Source organism: Bombina bombina, chromosome 4 (assembly GCF_027579735.1).
Source record: "Bombina bombina isolate aBomBom1 chromosome 4, aBomBom1.pri, whole genome shotgun sequence".
NCBI classification, from domain to species: Eukaryota; Metazoa; Chordata; class Amphibia; order Anura; family Bombinatoridae; genus Bombina; species Bombina bombina.
The window spans coordinates 1,194,399,573-1,194,419,826 of NC_069502.1; the positions used below are offsets into that span (position 1 = coordinate 1,194,399,573).

The 20,254-nt window shown below is 43.3% G+C and overlaps 1 protein-coding gene across 1 annotated transcript in view; it reads left to right on the forward strand.

Moving 5' to 3' along the window:
* Positions 1–8,807: 8,807 nt before the first annotated feature.
* Positions 8,808–20,254, forward strand: part of KIF6 (kinesin family member 6) — an 872,665-nt gene continuing 861,218 nt past the window's right edge. The window contains exon 1 of the mRNA XM_053712809.1: positions 8,808–8,939. Coding sequence (XP_053568784.1) covers positions 8,808–8,939 — 132 coding nt within the window. The remainder of the gene's footprint in view (positions 8,940–20,254) is intronic.

Sequence of the window (20,254 nt, forward strand, 5' to 3'; positions counted from 1 at the left end):
TGATTTAATTAAAAACAGATGATGATTTTTTTAACTCCTTATACTGTATGAAGGACCTGATAAAACAAAAAGGGTTAAAGCTTGACCAAATTTCTTAAAGTGACAGTGCCATAATAACAAAATACCACATTGTTCTTATGATCATAATATAGACATTTAATATGTTTGAATTATTAAAATGTTGTTATATTGCTGAAACAATTCATAGATTTAATACAAAATTTACTTCTATGTGATAACTGCAACATTGTACATGGGCTAATTTGTCATATGCTTGTTACTACCAGATGTGGGCCATCGTCGATCTCCAGCTGCCATTAGGGGCACACAATCCATCAGTAATATAAAAAGAAATACCAATACTTAAAAGAGACTGAGCAAATTATTAGAGCTTGCAATCTATATTTTATACATTTTGCACAGTGATTACAAACACCCTCGTGTTCAATAACCTTTAATAATAAAGTAATCTCTAATTGTTCATACACTCGTATAACTCTGATATGATTTATAATTCTCTTGACTGTTACTATGTGCAGAGGAGTTTTACTGTTTAGCTATAATCAGCCGGTGGTGTATTGTATTCCCAGATGTTTTTTTTATCCTAGAAAGACTTTCATTGCCTGTTAGCCTCATTCCAGAAACATGAGGACTTAGTTGGCCAAAATAAAACCTTTTCAGTCCCAAGGAGAACTATCTACTGACATAACAGTTGTTTTATATAACACGTTACATTATGCTCTGCACATTGATGGAAACTGATTTAGTGATAAGGCTTAATTTCCGTCTGACAACTGGTTAAGCACATTAATACTCGTGATTTGTAAGGACTGTATTATGTTGGGTCTGACAATAATTACAGAAAAATTACATATATATATAAAATATGCATTCTGTACTTAAAGGGACAGTGAAATAAAAATTAAAGTTTCATGATTCAGAAAGATAACACAATTTTAAACAACTTTCCAATTTATTTCCATTATCTAATTTGCTGCTTTGTTTATAAAAATACCTAGACAGGCTCAGGAGTAGCAATGCTGGTTGGTGGCTACACTCGTATACCTCTTGGCATTGACTCACCCAATGTGTTCAGCTAGCTCCCAGTGCATTAACACAGGATACAAAGAGAATGAATCACTTCTGGTTAGTAGTGTATATATCTTTTGAATATTTTTAAATCAACTGCAAAGCTCTCTGAGTGTATCCATTTAAGAGCAGCCAGCAGCTAATTCTTATCACTATCTAGGTAAATTGACCACCTTTTTAAAAGACAGGACATTAACCTTTAAAGCAGTTGTGAACTTTTTTAGAGATAAAACATGCAACTTATATGAAACAACCGTGAATAAATGTCTCTTATATAGCACAAAATCACATGGAGTATAGTATAGGACATTAAACACTAATGGCTAGATTACACGTTAAGCACAATCAATCACGTTCAGTGTGTTTTGGTTTTGTTTGCACTTAAAGGGACATGATCCCAAAATGTTTAATGGTTTAGATAGTGTGACGGACTCCGGCTACCCCGACTGGGTAGCTCCACCAAAGGATCCTTCCTGTCCCTGGAACTTGCCGCTATGTAGCGGTGAGAGTGATTTTAGGCAATCCCACCCAAATAACTAGATAGACTAGCATTCAGGTGAAAACATGAAGTACCACATTATTGAGAAAGCACACAGCTTTTATACACAATCGTATCTTGATACGAGCTGTATCAGTCCCTCAAATCTCCCGCCATTCCCGCCCCTCCAGACAGGCTGGCTCCTGCCATAGCAGCCACAGTCCCACAGAGTCCCAGGACACAGAGTTAGTGGTTTCAGGGTGATCCTGGGGGAGAGGAGGCACTTCCATTCATTTGAAAGCTCTTGGTACCCAGATGCCACAGTTCAAAAAGTGGCGTGATTCGTTACTGGGGACCGGAGATAGAGCCCGGTAAAGATAGGGGGTTAAAAGTGAATTTAACAAAGTCCCAACATACAATTGGTTGGAACAAAATGCAAAGAAAATTGTAGGCAGTACACCATGTGGCCACTGTGTCTGCTGTCAATATATGCAGAGACGCAAAACTTTTGATACGAATACAGGGCATACATAAAATTAACTCTTTTATTAACTGTTCCACAAAAGGAGTTATCTATCTACTCTACTGCTCCTGTAAAAGTTTTTACGTTGGTAAAACCTTTAGAGAACTCCGTTCTCGAATTTCAGAACATAGGGACGATATTAAAGACTGCAATATTGACAGCCCAGTAGCAAGACATTATGCGCAATTTCATGACTCAAAAACCGATGACTTGTATTTCATCGGAATTGAATCTGTAAAACTCAGCATGCGTGGCGGGGATATTGATAATATCCTGCTACGTAAAGAAACAAAATGGATATATAAACTTAATACCTTAGCACCTTATGGTCTAAATGAAAAATTAGAGTTTGCTTCATTTTTAGACTAATCCTCTGCCGATGAATGCACATCTCTTTCGTAATAATGTGGTCAGGTATAGTATAAAAATTATGAATTTCAATTTGAATAAATGTAATTTATATCAAGTAACTTAAACAAATATATATATAGTATTAAAGTAATAAATTAGTTGTAAGTAAATCTGTTTAGTGTATCGAATGGAAGCATGAGTGGGTGAGTGTTAATCTAAAATGTATCCCTTTAAATAACCTTTTGCTGTTCTGGCCTATAAGAGAATATATTGTTGCGATAAGTATCAAAGTCAGCACTTTAGCCGTTTTTGAGTGACAGACTTCTCCGCTAATGGCAACAAACCCTTATGCGGCCAAATTCCTATAAATCAGCTCAGTTACTGATGTGACGTCAGCACCCGGAAGAAGCTCCATGCTGCTTCAAAGAAAGGAGTGAAACGAGCTCTAAGACTCGTCGGTTTGCAGCACCTTTCCAGAGGATCCCTGGCCTGCTTGTGGTCTACCCCTAGTCTACCCCAGAAGACATTACGTTATGGGAGCAACCGCTGAGGGAAGAGCAACCGCGTGAAAAAGACAGGTATCGAAGTGAACTGTTATTCATAACACCTTTCTCCATTACCTTTTGATGTACCTGTGAAAAAGACGCGGCGGAGCCTAGCTCTCCTTGTTTAAACGGCTCTAACGTAATCACACTCTACTTTATACATAGGGGTATAGACTATACTCACCTGGCTTGTGTACTTTGGGGACACGTACTACATCTTTGGATTACAAATATATGCAATTGATATATGCACTATTGTTACGAACATTCATTTATTGTTGCATACTGGTGCACCAGTCTCCCTCATGGCCTATTTGTTACAATTTATGCAACCGGGAGATCTTCTGTATGGATGTGATTTGTATGTTTGGTAGTTTGGATGTATGTTATGTAATTTTATTAAACTATTTTGTACTTTAAGAATCTGCTGTATTTTCTTCATTTTTCTACATACAGTTGTGCTTTTTTTGCCTAGACTTTTAGAATCCTGTATTTTAGGTTTCTACTCTCTTTTTTATGTTGTTAATTAAAGATAGGGGGGTGTGGGTGTCCAAAACCCCCGGTTCCCAAAGGAGCTCCCCTCCGGCAATTCCCCCACCGCTTGTCCTCCCTAGGGGCTACCAATCCCTAAAAGAGCAGAGCTCTGGGGCAAAGGGCCGCTGGAGCGACCTGGGGTGAAGCACCCCGGGAACCTGGGATGCTGCGGCCGACCGGCAGTTCCAGGAGCCTGGCCGGCCGAAGAGGGTTGTGATGGTCAGAGACCAGCTCTCTAAAGACAAGGTTCAGAACACCAAATAACGAAACCCAAAGGTCTGGGAAATAGCAGTTGCTCTCCAGAGCTCAAATCTGCGGGGAAATAGGAGGGGGTGAGGTAGTAGGGGGTAGAGGTTTAATTCTTCCAGCCCGGTATCCGTGACAGCTCCCCCCCTTCCAGTTCGGCAGACCCTGCTAGACCCACACGCTGGTTGGCCTGGGGCTGTCCGAGGAGCTATTCCATTTCAGTTTGCCGGGAAAGATCAGCGCTTCCATTGCTTTTTCTCGGCCTGATCTCTGAATGTCAAAGTTGAAGGGCTGCAAGGCTAAACTCCACCGCAGCAATTGTCCATTGTCCCCAGACACTTGGTTGAGCCATACTATGGGGTTGTGATCCGTGAGGACGGTGAAGGGCCTCCCATAGAGGTAAGGTTGCAGCTTCTTAAGGGCCCACACCAGGGCCAGACACTCCTTCTCCACCGCCGCATAGCCTACTTCTCTGGGCAACAGTTTATGGCTTATGCAAGCTACAGGGTGGTCTTGCCCTTCTTCGTCCACCTGGCTCAATAGTGCTCCCAACCCGAACATGGAGGTGTCTGTGTGGACATAGAAACTTTTGTTTGGGTTAGGAGCGGCCAGGACAGGGACAGAGATCAATGCAGTCTTAAGGTTTTGGAAGGCAGTTTCACATTCTGGGGACCACAGGACCTGTCGGGGGAGTTGCTTACGGGTCAGGTCGGTCAGGGGTTTAACCAGGGCACTGTAATTGGAGACAAATTTATGGTAGTACCCGGCAGTTCCTAGGAAAGCTAGGACTTGGGTTTTGTTCTTGGGGGTGGGCCAGTTCTCAACTGCCCCAATCTTGACCAGCTCCAGCCATTGTTTCCCGCAGCCCACTCAGTGGCCCAGGTACTGGACCTCCGAGCACCCTATGTTGCATTTGTCGGGCTTCAGGGTCAGACCGGCAGCCCTGATGTGATCTAGAATGATGCCTAGGTGGACCAAATGGTCCTCCCAGGTGTCGCTGTAGATTGCAATGTCATCTAGGTATGCACAGGCATTGTCCTGAAGGCCATCTAGGAGGTGATCCACCATCCTTTGGAAAGTGGCCAGAAAGTTCTTCATCCCAAACGGCATGACCTTGAACTGGTAGAGGCCGAAGGGGGTGATGAAGGCTGACTTGGGGACGGACCCTGGGTCAATGTGGATCTGCCAGTATCCCTTGCAGAGGTCAAGGGTGGTCAGGAAGTGCCCCCGGGCAATTCTGTCCAGTAGGTTATTGACTCGGGGCATAGGGTAGGTGTCGGTCGTGGATCTGTTATTGAGCCTATGGTAGTCTATGTAGAACCGGGTGGTCCTGTCCCGCTTGGGTACCAGTAGCACTGGGGAGGCCTAGGGACTTTTGGACGGTTCAATAACACCTAGGTCCAACATTTCTCTGAGCTCTCTGTGCATATTGTCTCGGACTGCCTCTGGGACCCTGTACGCTGCCTGTCGCAGGGGGGTCTCCACTCGGTGTATTGCCGCCGTGGTGTACCCCGGGACAGTAGAGAACATATCTTGTCTGTCCTCTAGCATTTGCCGGACTTGCTCCTTCTGTCTAGCCTCTCATCCAGCGGTATGTCGGCTACCCCTGAGGTAATTTCCTTTTGCCCAGGGAGCTCCGTCATGGGAAGACTCTTGGAGTCCTCCATAGCTGGAGCACAAATGGTGGCCATATCCCCGGCTCTTTCTAGGTATGCTTTCAGCATGTTCACATGAAAGGTCTGGCGGACCCGGTCATCTAACCATTTAGCTACCAAGTAGGTGGTATCATTCAGCTGCTCTACCACTCTGTAGGGTCCCTGCCAGGAGGCCTGTAGCTTGTCCGTCTTGACAGGCTTCAAGACTAGGACCTTCTGTCCTACTACCTGTTGAACCTCTCACATAACCCATTAGTCTGGGGGTGGTATGGAGCACTGTGCAGTGGTTTGATACCGCATAGTGTCCATAACTGCCGGGTGATCTCTGCAGTGAACTGGGTTTCCTGGTCGGAGTTAACCTCCTGGCGAAAGCCTACCCTGGTGAATATCCGGAATAGGGCATCTGCCACTGTCTCCACCTGGATATTAGACAAAGGGATTGCCTCCGGGTATCTAGTGGCGTAGTCCACCACTGTGAGGATACATTTCTTCCCTGTGGGGCTGGGTCGAGCCAGGGGACCAATGATGTGTACAGCAATCCTGCTGAAGGGTTGTTCAATTATAGGGAGGGGGTTTAAGAAGGCTTTGGAATGGTACCCTGTCTTCCCTACTCTCTGGCACACTTCGCAAGTCTGACAGTACCTCTCAATATCTGCCGTAATCCCTGGCAAAAAGAAGGTCTGGGTTAGTCGGTGGTGGGTCCTTGACTTTCCTAGATGTCCTCCTATGGGGATATCATGCCCTATCCGCAGCAGGCCGCACCGATATTTATTCAGTAACATCAGCTGGCGCTTAGGCACCGGCCCTTTTTTCCTCTTGGAGATTCGGTACAGGAGCCCTTTCTCCCACTGAAACCGTTCTGCCCTGGGGGCAGTCCCTACTTGGTCACGGTAAGGGGCTAAGGTTGGGTCACTAAGGGTCTCCTGGGCGAAGTCCGCGGGGGGTGCCCAGGAGAGTTGGTCGGGGGGATGGTAGGAGTCCGGCGGAGTGGCTTACCTGGGTCCCCAGATCGGGCACCGTGACCTGGCGTCTGGCTTGCTGACAGGTGGTGACAGGGCAAACATCCGTGGGGTTATCCCACACAAAGGCTGAAGCAAGGTGGCCGAGGTAGTTTCCCAACAAGACCTCGGCGGGCAGGTGGCTCATGATTCCTACTCCCACAGCACGGGAGCCGGCACCCCATTCCAAATGCACCCGTGCAGTAGGGATCTGCAGTACTGTACCTGTGCGGTAAGCCTTTTTGTGCATCTATAAATTGAGTGTTCACGTACTACAAGTTAATTGGTGATATCCGCATTAGTGGGACTCCAGTGTGGAGTTGTTTTCACCAAAAAGACGTACTTATACACACAAATTTATTGCTACTGTACAATTACCTTCAACAAAATTTCTATGAATGCGTACTGTACCCTCAGCCACATGAACTGCAAGGAACCTCCCGGTGTGGTGCGAGGTGGGGACCAGGTGTGGCTGGGCAAGGGTAAGCGTGGCTCCCCTGTTTCGTAATCCCTGGGCCGGTCGACGTCCAGACGTCCTGGCAATGATGCTGGTGGTTGTTGCCGGTTGCGGGGTTCACTGTCAGCATAATCTGTAGGGGCCTCCGTATCCAAACAGTGGGCGGCAGCCGGATAACATCCAGCCGGAGCCCTTGTCCACTGAACCAGAGAGGGATTCCTTGGCCTCCGCTCGGGGCACTCTCGTCTCAGGTGGCCTGCCCGTCCACACTCGTAGCACCCCTGGGATGAGCTGGGCCCTGAGGGGAGGACAGGCGCCGGTTGAGTCTGGGGATCACAGGTAGGCGCCTGAGGGCGGGCAGAGGTGGGAGCGGAGCAGCTCACTGGTCAGGGCTCAGGGAAGGTCTGGCCCGGGCATCCAAGTATTGATCAGATAGAATGGCCGCCTGGTCAGCTGTTGCAGGCCCATGATATTTGACCCAGTCCCGGATCTCTGCTGGGGAGTGGTTGTAGAAATGCTCCAACAAAATGATCTGGGTAGCCTCTTCCAGGGAAGTTACACGGCAGCCTGCAAACTAAGAGTCCAAGGACCAGATGAACCAGTGGGTCAACTTGGTGAACGGATGCCCCTCTTGTCTTTTTAGTTCTTGGAACTTCAGCCAATGAGCCTCCGGCGTGAGACCATAGCGGGAAAAGATGTGCTCTTTCACCCGGTCATAGTTCTTTCGGTCCCCTGGGGGCACAGTGTTGAACGCCTCCAGGGCCCGTCCGGACAGCTTTCCGAGCAAGAGGGTGACTCTGTCAGCAGTGGAGACACCCTGCAACTCGCACTGGGTTATGAATACTTGTAGGTAGCTGTCAATCTCCTCCTCATTGTCTCTGAAGGCTTGAAATGACTCATGGGGTAGCTTCCTCGCTGGGGAAGGTGGGTCCAGAGGAGCTGGCACGGCTCCCCCCATAGACTTTTGGAGCTCCAGCATCCGCACCCGGGTGGCGCCTGTGATTATCCGAGGGATAACCTCCTCTGGTGGGGCCGTCCCATAGAGGTCCAGCCGCCACTGGATCTCTCTCTGTAGTTCGGACATCGTGGTCCACTGGGTTGACGCCTCGCTGGACCATTGTCTGTCCCAGCTGCTACCGGCCTCACTAGCTGGTTCGCTAGCCTGGTCGCCTTCCATGAGTTTGACTATGATTGCCGCCTTGGACTTGTGGCCGGCAATTTTCCCTCTAGCTTCCAGCAAGTCTTTCAAGGTATTCTTTCTTAGCCCAGCGTATTACTGCTCTATCCGAAGGTGTTTTCAGTTGGTGGTTTGGACGTTCCAGGTAGACGGAAGCACCCCACCGCTGCCAACCAATGTGACGGACTCCAGCTACCCTGACTGGGTAGCTCCGCAAGAGTATCCTTCCTGTCCCTGGAACTTGCCGCTATGTAGCAGAGAGAGTGATCTTAGGCAATCCCACCCAAATAACTAGACAGACTAGCATTCAGGTGAAAACATGAAGTACCACTTTATTAAGAAAACACACAGCTTTTATACACAATCGTATCTTAATAAGAGCTGTATCAGTTCCTCAAATCTCCCGCCATTCCCGCCCCTCCAGACAGGCTGGCTCCTGCCATAGCAGCCACAGTCCCACAGAGTCACAGGACACAGAGGTGGTGGTTTCGGGGTGATCCCAGGGGAGCGGTGGCACTTCCTATGTGTCATTTGAAAGTTCTCTGTCCCCAGATGCCACAGTACAAAAAGCGGCGTGATTCGTTACTGGGGACTGGAGTTACAGCCCGGTAAAGATAGGGGGTAGGGGTGTCCAAAACCCCGGTTCCTATAAGAAGCTCCCCTCCGGCAATTCCCCCACTGCTTGTCCTCCCTAGGGGCTACCAATCACCAAAAGAGCGGAGCGACCTGGGGTGAAGGATACCAGGAATCCGGAATGCTGTGGCCGGCCGAAGAGGGTTGTGACGGTCAGAGACCAGCTCTCTCAAGACAAGGCTCAGAACACCAAATAACAAAGACCCAAAGGTCTGGGAAATCGCAGTTGCTCTCCAGAGCTCAAATCCGTGGGGTAATAGGAGGGGGTGAGGTAGTAGGGGGGGTAGAGGTTTAATCCTTATAGTCCGGTATCCGTAACATATATAGAGAATACAATTTTAAACAGCTTTTCAAATTGCCTCTACTATCAAATTTGCTTTATTCTCTAAGTATCCATTGCCGAAGGAGCTGCAATGCCTTACTGGGAGCTAGCTGACCACATTTGGTGAGCCAAAGATGAGGCATATATATGCAGCCACCAATCGGCAGCTAATTTCCAGTAATGCTTTGCTGCTCCTGTGCCTACCTAGATATACGTTTCAACAAAGGATGCCAAGAGAATGAAGCACATTTTATAATTGTATTATATTGGAAAGTTGTTTAAATTGTGTGTTCTATCCAATTCATGGAAGAAAAAATATGTTTCATGTCCCTTTAACCTCCCACAAACTGTAACGCCCGAAGAGATATTAGAATTGTTGGTTAAAATCAGTGATTCCCAAAGTGGGCGATACTGCCCCCTGGGGGAAGTGGGATTTCTCAGTGGCACTAATAGACATAAGAGGTGAAGGGGGGCACTAGTATGTAACGAGTGGAAGAGGATGCTAGTGGGCCCCTCCAAGTATAATTATTATAATTTGTGCTGCTTTATCCTAGATGCACAACGCAAAACAACTTTCTCTGTATTTAAAGTTTTACTGCTCTTTCCTAAATCTTTGTCAAGGATTTTTCTTGTATGGCAACTTGCATTCTTTGTTTTACTAGCGCTGTACATTAGCACGGATTATTAACATTACCTCCACAATTTAGAATCATTGCGTAGTAGCAGGAAACACAGCAAAGGCCTGTTGTGACTAAAGCAAACCAATTTAGGGGGCGTCCAAGTGGTAATATTGAAATAAATATTTAAACAGATCTTATCTCAATGATGAATACATACAATAAATCTGTTAACAAACAGTTATGCAATGATAGTCCCAAATGAATCCTGCTCTGCACTATTCAAAGGGCCTCAATGGATATCAAGGTTTAGGTGGCTGCTCTCCTCTTCACAGACAAATCTGAACCAAACTATGAAGTGAAACACAAAACAGAGGGGCGCCTCATGTGCAGATGAACCAAAAGTAAGCATGAAATGATGCAACCAAAATCCAAAAATGGGTACTCGCATTTGGCAAAAGCACACCAATGTGCTTATAGTGACGTGCTGATATCTCAGGGTTTATCAGCTAACCCTAATGTGCTGGTAGTGATGTGCTGCTATCTCAGGGTTTATCAGCTAACCCTAATGTGCTGGTAGTGACGTGCTGATATCTCAGGGTGTATCAGCTAACCCTAATGTGCTGGTAGTGATGTGCAGATATCTCAGGGTTTATCAGCTAACCCTAATGTGCTGGTAGTGACGTGCTGATATCTCAGAGTTTATCAGCTAACCCTAATGTGCTGGTAGTGACGTGCTGATATCTCAGGGTTTATCAGCTAACCCTAATGTGCTGGTATTGACGTGCTGATATCTCAGGGTTTATCAGCTAACCCTAATGTGCTGGTAGTGACGTGCTGATATCTCAGGGTTTATCAGCTAACCCTAATGTGCTGGTAGTGACGTGCTGATATCTCAGGGTTTATCAGCTAACCCTAATGTGCTGGTAGTGACGTGCTGATATCTCAGGGTTTATCAGCTAACCCTAATGTGCTGGTAGTGACGTGCTGATATCGCAGGGTTTATCAGCTAACCCTAATGTCCAAGCTTTACCCCCATCTGCAACACGTTTCTCGGCAACTGCCTGATGACACCCCTATTTTAACTTACTGCTTTTGTTTTTAATGTGTTGTTTTTAAATAAACAATTTTTTAAACTTAAAGGGACACTGTACCCAATTTTTTTCTTTTGTAATTCAGAAAGAGCATGCAATTTTAAGCAACTTTCTAATTTACTCCTATTATCAAATTTTCTTCGTTCTCTTGCTATCATTATTTGATAAAGAAGGCATCTAAGCTTTTTTTTGGTTTCAGTACTCTGGACAGCACATTTTTATTGGTGGATGAATTTATCCACCAATCAGCAAGGACAACCCAGGTTGTTCACCAAAAATGGGGCGGCATCTAAACTTGCATTCTTGCATTTCAAATAAAGATACCAAGAGAATGAAGAAAATTTGATAATAGGAGTAAATTAGAAAGTTGCTTAAAATTTCATGCTCAATCTGAATCACGAAAGAAAATTTTTGGGTACAGTGTCCCTTTAAGCACAGTTCTAGCACCTTTGTTTTTCCCATTTGAATGCTACATGGAGTTGAGCTTCATATCCTTGGATCTTTCTTGTGATTCAACTGGCTGAGCAACACCTGGAGAGAGGGTGAGCTGATACACCCTGAAATATCAGCACGTCACTACCAGCACATTGGTGTGCTATTGCCAAATGTGAGTACCCATTTTTGGATTTTGGTTCCATCATTTCATCCTCACTTTTGGTTGATCTGCACATGAGGCGCCCCTCTGTTTTGTGCTTCACTTCAAGGCCTGTTGTGCTTGTCTAAGTAGCTTTGTACACAATCAACCATCTATAGTTTTTAAGTCTTCTGTCATCAGAAATAATCTGGTGGTGTACTACATAACACTTAGATAAGTAGAATACACTTACTTTAAAGTTTATCGATGAAGTAGTACACTCCAAGCAAAGAAATCAACTTCAGTTCTCTGACTATGGTGATTTCAGTTTACGTTGTTCGGCATACTTGGCTCCAAATAATTTCATTATTTAGAACCCCATTCCTATATGCCTCTTGCCTTTTTCTATGTCAGAGGGCTATGCTGTTTGCCTTTTTTTCCCATTCCTGAAACTGCCATATAAGGAAATTGATAATTTTGCTTTATATGTTGTTTTTTCTCTTACATTTGCAAGATGTCTCAATCTGATCCGTTCTCAGAAACCGCTGTTGGAACCCTGCAGCCTGATAACAGTTCTACCAAAGCTAAGTGCATTTGTTGTAAATTTGTAGAGATTATATCTCCAGCTGTGGTATGTAATAGTTGTCATGATAAGCTTTTACATGCAGATAATGTGTCCATCAGTAATAGTACAATGTCTGTTGTTCCTTCAACATCTAATGTACATGATATACCTGTAAATTTAAAAGATTTTATTGCTGATGCGATTGAGAAGGCTTTGTCTGCCATCCCGCCTTCTAATAAACGTAAAAGGTCTTTTAAAACTTCTCAGAAAGTTGATGAAATTTTAAATGACCGACAACATAATGAATTATCCTCCTCTGATGAGGATCTATCTGATTCAGAAGATCCTTCCTCAGATATTGACACTGACAAATCTACTTATTTATTTAAAATGGAGTATATTCGTTCCTTGTTAAAAGAGGTGTTGATTACATTGCATATTGAGGAAACTAGTCCTTTTGATATTAAAACTAGTAAACGTTTAAATTCTGTTTTTAAACCTCCTGTGGTTACTCCAGAGGTTTTTCCAGTTCCTGATGCTATTTCTGATATGATTTCTAAGGAATGGAATAGGCCTGGTACTTCTTTTATTCATTCTTCAAGGTTTAAAAAATCGTATCCTTTGCCAGCAGTTAGATTGGAGTTTTGGGAAAATATTCCCAGAGTTGATGGGGCTATTTCTACTCTTGCTAAACGTACTACTATTCCTATAGAAGATAGTACTTCTTTTAAAAACCCTTTAGATAGGAAACTTGAATCCTATCTAAGGAAAGCCTATTTATATGCTGGTCGTCTTCTCAGGCCTGCCATTTCTTTGGCTGATGTTGCAGCTGCATTAACTTTTTGGTTGGTAAGTTTAGCGCAACAGGAAATGGATCCTGATTTGTCTAGCATTGTTCGCTTGCTTCAACATGCTAATCATTTTATCTGTGATGCCATTTTTGATATCATCAAAATTGATGTTAAATCTATGTCTTTAGCTATTTTAGCTAGAAGAGCTTTGTGGCTTAAATATTGGAATGCTGACATGGTATCTAAGCCTAGATTACTATCTATTTCTTTCCAAGGTAATAAGTTATTTGGTTCTCAGTTGGATTCGATTATTTCAACTGTCACTGGGGGGAAGGGAGTTTTTTTGTCTCAGGATACAAGACCTAAGGGTAAATCTAAAGCTTCTAACCGTTTTCGTTCCTTTCGACAAAATAAGGAACTGAAACCTAATCCTTCCCCTAAAGAATCTGGTTCCAATTGGAAACCTTCTTCAAGTTGGAATAAATCCAAGCCGTTTAAGAAACCAAAGCCAGCCCCCAAGTCTGCATGAAGGTGCGGCCCTCATTCCAGCTCAGCTGGTAGGGGGCAGATTAAGATTTTTCAGAGACATTTTGGCAAATTCTGTCCAAAATCAAAGGATTCAGAGTATTGTTTCTCAAGGGTACAGAATAGGATTCAGAGTAAGACCTCCTGTGAGAAGATTTTTTCTCTCACGCATCCCAGCAAATCCAGTAAAGGCTCAAGCTTTTCAGAAGTGTGTTTCAGACCTGGAGCTTTCAGGGGTAATTATACCAGTTCTGTTTCAGGAACAGGGTCTGGGGTTTTATTCAAATCTATTCATTGCCCCAAAGAAAGAGAATTCATTCAGGCCAGTTCTGGATCTGAAAAGTTTGAATCATTATGTAACTTTCAAAATGGTGACTATAAGGACTATTCTGCCTTTTGTTCAGCACGGGCATTATATGTCCACAATAGACTTACACCATGCATATCTTCATATTCCGATTCATCCAGATCACTCAGTTTCAGAGATTCTATTTTCTAGACAAGCATTACCAATTTGTTGCTCTTCCATTTGGTCTAGCGACAGCTCCAAGAATCTTTTCAAAGGTTCTCGGTGCCCTACTCTCTGTAATCAGAGAACAGGGTATTGCGGTGTTTCCTTATTTGGACGATATCTTGGTACTAGCTCAGTCTTTACATTCTGCAGAATCTCACACAAATCAACTATTGTTGTTTCTACAAAGACATGGTTGGAGAATCAATTTACCAAAAAGTTCCTTGATTCCTCAGACAAGGGTCACCTTTTTAGGTTTCCAGGTAGATTCAGTGTCCATGACTCGGTCTCTAACAGACAAGAGACAAATAAAATTGGTTTCAGCTTGTCGGAACCTTCAGTCTCTATCATTCCCTTCAGTATCTATGTGCATGGAAGTTTTAGGTCTCATGACTGCAGCATCGGACGCGATCCCCTTTGCTTGTTTTCACTTGAGACCTCTCCAGCTTTGTATGCTGAACCAATGGTGCAGGGATTATACAAGGATATCACAATTAATATTAATTAGATCCCAATGTTCGAGAGGCAAGTCTTTCAGTTTGGGGAGCTGTCTGGGGATCTCGGACAGCACAAGGGGTTTGGAAATCTCAAGAGGCGAGATTACCAATCAATATTTTGGAACTCCGTGCTATTTTCAGGGCTCTTCAGGTTTGGCCTCTGTTGAAGAGAGAACCATTAATTTGTTTTCAGACATACAATATAACAACTGTGGCATATGTCAATCATCAGGGTGGGACTCACAGTCCCCAAGCTATGAAAGAAGTTTCTCTGATACTTGTTTGCGCGGAATCCAGCTCCTGTCTAATTTCTGCGGTTCATATCCCAGGTATAGACAATTGGGAAGCGGATTATCTCAGCCGCTGGGGGAGTGGTCGCTCCATCCAGATGTGTTTTCTCAGATTGTTCAGATGTGGGGTCTTCCAGAAATAGATCTGATGGCTTCCCTTCTAAACAAAAAACTACCCAGGTACCTGTCCAGGTCCAGGAATCCTCAGGCGGAAGCGGTGGATGCGTTAGCAGTTCCTTGGTGTTACCAACCTGCTTATATCTTCCCGCCTCTGGTTCTTCTTCCAAGAGTGATTTCCAAAATCATCATGGAACAATCGTTTGTGTTGCTGGTAGCTCCAGCATGGCCTCACAGGTTCTGGTATGCAGATCTTGTTCGGATGTCCAGTTGCCAACCTTGGCCACTTCCATTAAGGCCAGACCTTCTGTCTCAAGGTTCGTTTTTCCATCAGGATCTCAAATCATTAAATTTGAAGGTATGGAAATTGAACGCCTTAGGTGTGATCCGATATATGGCGCAAGTTTCGGCGCAAGTGTGGAAACCTGCGCCGCCCGTAGTTTCAGCTCGCAACTCGAGCTATCACATATACGGCGCCGTCAGATGCTAAAGTGCCGTAAGTCTGACAAACTAGCGATTAGGGTTAATATCGTTAATATAGGTGGCGGCGGTGTAGGGGGGTCAGATTAGGGGTTAATATATTTAATATAGGTGGCGGCAGTGTAGGGGGATTAGATTAGGGGGTAATACATTTATTATAGGTGGCGGCGGTGTAGGGGGATTAGATTAGGGGGTAATACATTTATTATAGGTGGCGGCGGTTTAGGGGGATTAGATTACAGGTAAAAGAGCTGATTACTTTGTGACAATGCCCCGCAAAAGGCCCTTTTAAGGGCTGGTAAAAGAGCTGATTACTTAGGGTCAATGCCCCGCAAAAGGCCCTTTTAAGGGCTGATAATAGAGCTGGTTACTTTGGGGCAATGCCACGCAAAAGGCCCTTTTCAGGGCTATTTGTAGGGTTAGACTTAGGTTTAGTGGTAGGGAAATTTTAGTATTTTAGGGGTTAATAAATTTAATATAGGTGGCGGTGGTATAGGGGGATTAGATTAGGGGTTAATAATTTTAATATAGGTGGCGGCGGTGTAAGGGGGTCAGATTAGGGGGTAGTACATATAATATAGGTGGCGGCGGTGTAGGGGGTTTCACATTAGGGGTTAATATAGTGTAAATAGGTGGCGGCGGTGTAGGGGGCTCACATTAGGGGGTAATATAGTTTAAAGGGACACTGAACCCAATTGTTTTTCTTTCATGATTCAGATAGAGCATGACATTTTAAGCAACTTTCTAATTTACTCCTATTATCAATTTTTCTTTGTTCTCTTGTTCTCTTTATTTTAAAAGCAGGAACGTAAATCTTAGCAGCCAGCCCATTTTAGATTTAGCACCATGGATAGCGCTTGCTTATTGGAGGATTACATTTACCCACCAATAAGCAAGCATAACCCAGGTTCTCAATCAAAAATGGTCCGGCTCCTATGCTTCATATTCCTGCTTTTTATATAAAGATAGCAAGAGAACAAAGAAAAATTGACAATAGGAGTAAATTAGAAAATTGCTTAAAATTGCATGGTCTATCTGAATCATGAAAGAAAAAATTAGGGTTTAGTGTCCCTTTAAATAGGTGGTGGCGGTGTAGGAGGGTCAGATTAGGGGTTAATATATTTAATATAGGTGGCGGCGGTGTAGGGGGATTAGATTACAGGTAAAAGAGCTGATTACTTTGTGACAATGCCCCGCAAAAGGCCCTTTTAAGGGCTGGTAAAAGAGCTGATTACTTTCGGGCAATGCCCCGTAAAAGGCCTTTTTAAGGGCTGTAATAGAGCTGGTTACTTTGGGGCAATGCCATGCAAAAAGCGCTTTTCAGGGCTATTTGTAATTTAGTTTAGGGTAGGGACATTTTTGTATTTTAGGGGTAATACATTTATTATAGGTGGCGGCGGTGTAGGGGGATTAGATTAGGAGGGAATTTAGTTAAAATAGGTGGCAGCGGTGTAGGGGGCTCACATTAGAGGGTAATAATTTTAATATTGATGGCGGCGGTGTAGGGGGATCACATTAGGGGGTTAGACATTTAATGTAGGTGGTGGTGGGGTCCGGGAGCGGCGTTTTAGGGGTTAAACACTTTATTAGGGATGCTGCAGGGGATCGCGGTTGACAGGTAGATAGACATTGCACATGCGTTAGGTGTTAGGTTTTATTTTGCAGCCAGTTTAGGGAGTTACGGGGCTCCAATACACAGCGTAAGGCTTACTACGCCTGCATTTTGTGGCAAGATGAAAATGGAGTCCTTACGCTGTATATTGGATACCAAACTGCGCTGGTTTGGTATACCTGTCTATGGGCCAAAAAACTACGGCCGAAGGCAGAAATATACGAGCGTAACTTCTAGGTTATGCCGTATATAGGATACCAAACCAGCGCAAAATTTGGCATCGCCGGCTTTTGCGGGTGACGCTGCATGTCGGATTGAGCCCCTAGTTCTTAGTCATACAGCTACAGGCTCATAAATCTGTTTCTAGGAAGATTTATTATCGAGTTTGGAAGACTTATATTTCATGGTGTTCTTCTCATAAATTCTCCTGGCATTCTTTTAGAATTCCTAGAATTTTACAGTTTCTTCAGGATAGTTTGGATAAGGGTTTGTCTGCAAGTTCCTTGAAGGGACAAAACTCTGCTCTTTGTGTTTTATTTCACAGAAAGATTGCTTAGCTTCCTGATATTCACTGTTTTGTACAGGCTTTGGTCCGTATCAAGCCTGTCATTAAATCAATCTCTCCTCCCTGGAGTCTTAATTTGGTTTTAAAGGCTTTACAGGCTCCTCATTTTGAGCCTATGCATTCTTTGGACATTAAACTACTTTCTCAGAAAGTGTTGTTTCTTTTGGCCATCTCTTCTGCTAGAAAAGTTTCTGAATTATCTGCTCTTTCTTGTGAATCTCCTTTTCTTGATTTTCCATCAGGATAAGGCGGTTTTGCGGACTTCATTTAAATTCTTACCTAATGTGAATTCTAACAACATTAATAGAGAAATTGTTGTCCCTTCTTTGTGTCCTAATCCTAAGAATTCTTTGGAGAGATCCTTACATTCTTTGGATGTGGTAAGAGCTTTGAAATATTATGTTGAAGCTACTAAAGATTTCTGGAAGACTTCTAGTCTATTTGTTATCTTTTCTGGTTCTAGGAAAGGTCAGAAGGCTTCTGCCATTTCCTTGGCATCTTGATTAAAGCTTTTGATTCATGAGGCTTATTTTGAGTTGGGTCAGGACCCGCCTCATAGAATTACAGCTCATTCTACTAGATCAGTCTCCACTTCGTGGGCTTTTAAGAATGAAGCTTCAGTTGATTAGATTTGCAAAGCAGCAACTTGGTCTTCTTTGCATACATTTACTAAATTCTACCGTTTTTATGTTTTTGCTTCTTCGGAAGCAGTTTTTGGTTGAAAAGTTCTTCAGGCAGCTGTTTCAGTTTGATTCCTCTGCTTATGTTTTAAGTTTTTTTCTTTCTTTTATGATAAAAACATTCTTTTGGTTGTGGATTTAATTTTTCAGCGGAAAATGGCTGTTTTTATTTTATCCCTCCCTCTCTAGTGACTCTTGTGTGGAGTTCCACATCTTGGGTATTACTATCCCATACGTCACTAGCTCATGGACTCTTGCCAATTACATGAGAAGAAAACATAATTTATGTAAGAACTTACCTGATAAATGTATTTCTTTCATATTGGCAAGAGTCCTTGAGACCCACCCTTTTTATGGTGGTTATGATTTTTTGTATAAAGCACAATTATTTCCAAATTCTTTTGTTGATGCTTTTTACTCCTTTCTTTATCACCCCACTACTTGGCTATTAGTTAAACTGAATTGTGGGTGTGTTGAGGGGTGTATTTTAGGCATTTTGAGGTTTGGGAAACTTTGACCCTCATGGTAGGATTGTATATCCCATACGTCACTAGCTCATGGACTCTTGCCAATATGAAAGACATTAATTTATCAGGTAAGTTCTTACATAAATTATGTTTTTGCATTTAGCACTTTTCAGAACCAGGCACTAACTATTATCGCTTGCTATTTTAAATTCAAAAACATAGAAGATGTATAGCAACTCTCCTCTAGCCGAGCAGTAATGTACCCGCTCCATTGCTTAGCGCTTTAGCGTAATCCAACACAAATGTTAGTGCAAGTCCTCATTGTAATCTTTTAAATCAGGGATATGGTAGAGCACATTATACGGCTGCTTACACAGTATATATTGACCATGGACTTGGAATACCAGAGCAGATGCAGGTGCTGTGGATTGTGCTGCAGCGATGTTAACTCTCCATACTGCTTTCATTTTTGTGCTTGACTTGTAACCTGGCTCAAAATGTTTCATCCATGTAAATGAAAGAAATATATAGTTTAAAAAATAAATACAAAAATACTGTAATACATGTTTTAGATAGAAGAAAGAAAATGTTCTTTTGCCATATCTGTCATCTGATACCCTAACATTTCAAATAGGAGGCTGTCATGCTCAGTTTGATGACCCGTGGGATTTAATGATTCAGATAGATCATATAATTTTAAACATTTGTTTTCCAATTTACTTCTATCTATCTAGCTCAGCTAGCTGCCAGCAATGCATTGCTGCTCCTTCAAGTAAGGATTCCAATAGAATTAAGCAAAATTGAGAATAGAAGTAAATTGTATTGTTGTTAAAAAATTATTTGCTCTGTCTGATTCATTTGACTCCCTCAATTGAAAGGGTGGTTGTTTCCTTACCATCATAGGATCTTATGCCTTTGTGTTCTGCTCCTACACTCAACCCTTTACCATCAATAGCATGCTGAGCATACTTGGATATTCTTAGCATTCAAGATACTAAAATCATAAACGCCCTGCTCACCAAGTAATCCAATTCTGCAGACTGTTATATTATTTGTCCCCCCCACTCTTCCTGTTGCTTCCTTCACAAAACTTCATTCAGCATCTACTTGTCTAGAAGTTCATTATTTACCCATCAGCTGAGCACAAGGGCAGGTTTTTGTGGATTTTCTAAATCAAACCTTATTCTGCACAGTAAAAACAAAATTTATGCTTACCTGATAAATGCCTTTCTTTCCGGGCATAGAGAGTCCACGACGTCATTCCAATTACTAGTGGGATATTCAACTCCTGGCCAGCTGCAGGAGGCAATGACCACCCCAGCAAAGCTGTTAAGTGTAACTTCCCTTACCCATAATCCCCAGTCATTAAGCCGAAGGAAAATGGAAAAAGAAAAAACACAAGGGTATAGAGGTGCCTGAGGTTTACTTTAAAAAAAACTGTCAAATTATATTTTAAAAAGAGGGCGGGGTCATGGACTCTTCATGCCTGGAAATAAATAAATGTATCCGATACGCATACATTTTGTTTTATTTCCTATGGCATGGAGAGTCCACAACATCATTCCAATTACTAGTGGGAACCAATACCCAAGCTAGAAGACACAGAATGAACAGGGAGGGAGAACAAGGCAGGAGGACCTAAACAGAAGGTACCACTGCTTGAAGAACCTTTCTCCCAAAAGTGGCCTCAGCCAAGGCAAAATGATCAAATTTGTAGAATTTGGAAAAAGTATGCAATGAGAACCAAGTTGCCGCCTTGCAAATTTGTTCCACGGAAGCTTCATATTTGAAAGCCCAAGATGAGGAGACAGTTCTAGTGGAATGAGCCGTAATTAGAAATAGTGGTGTGTTAGGACCGCCT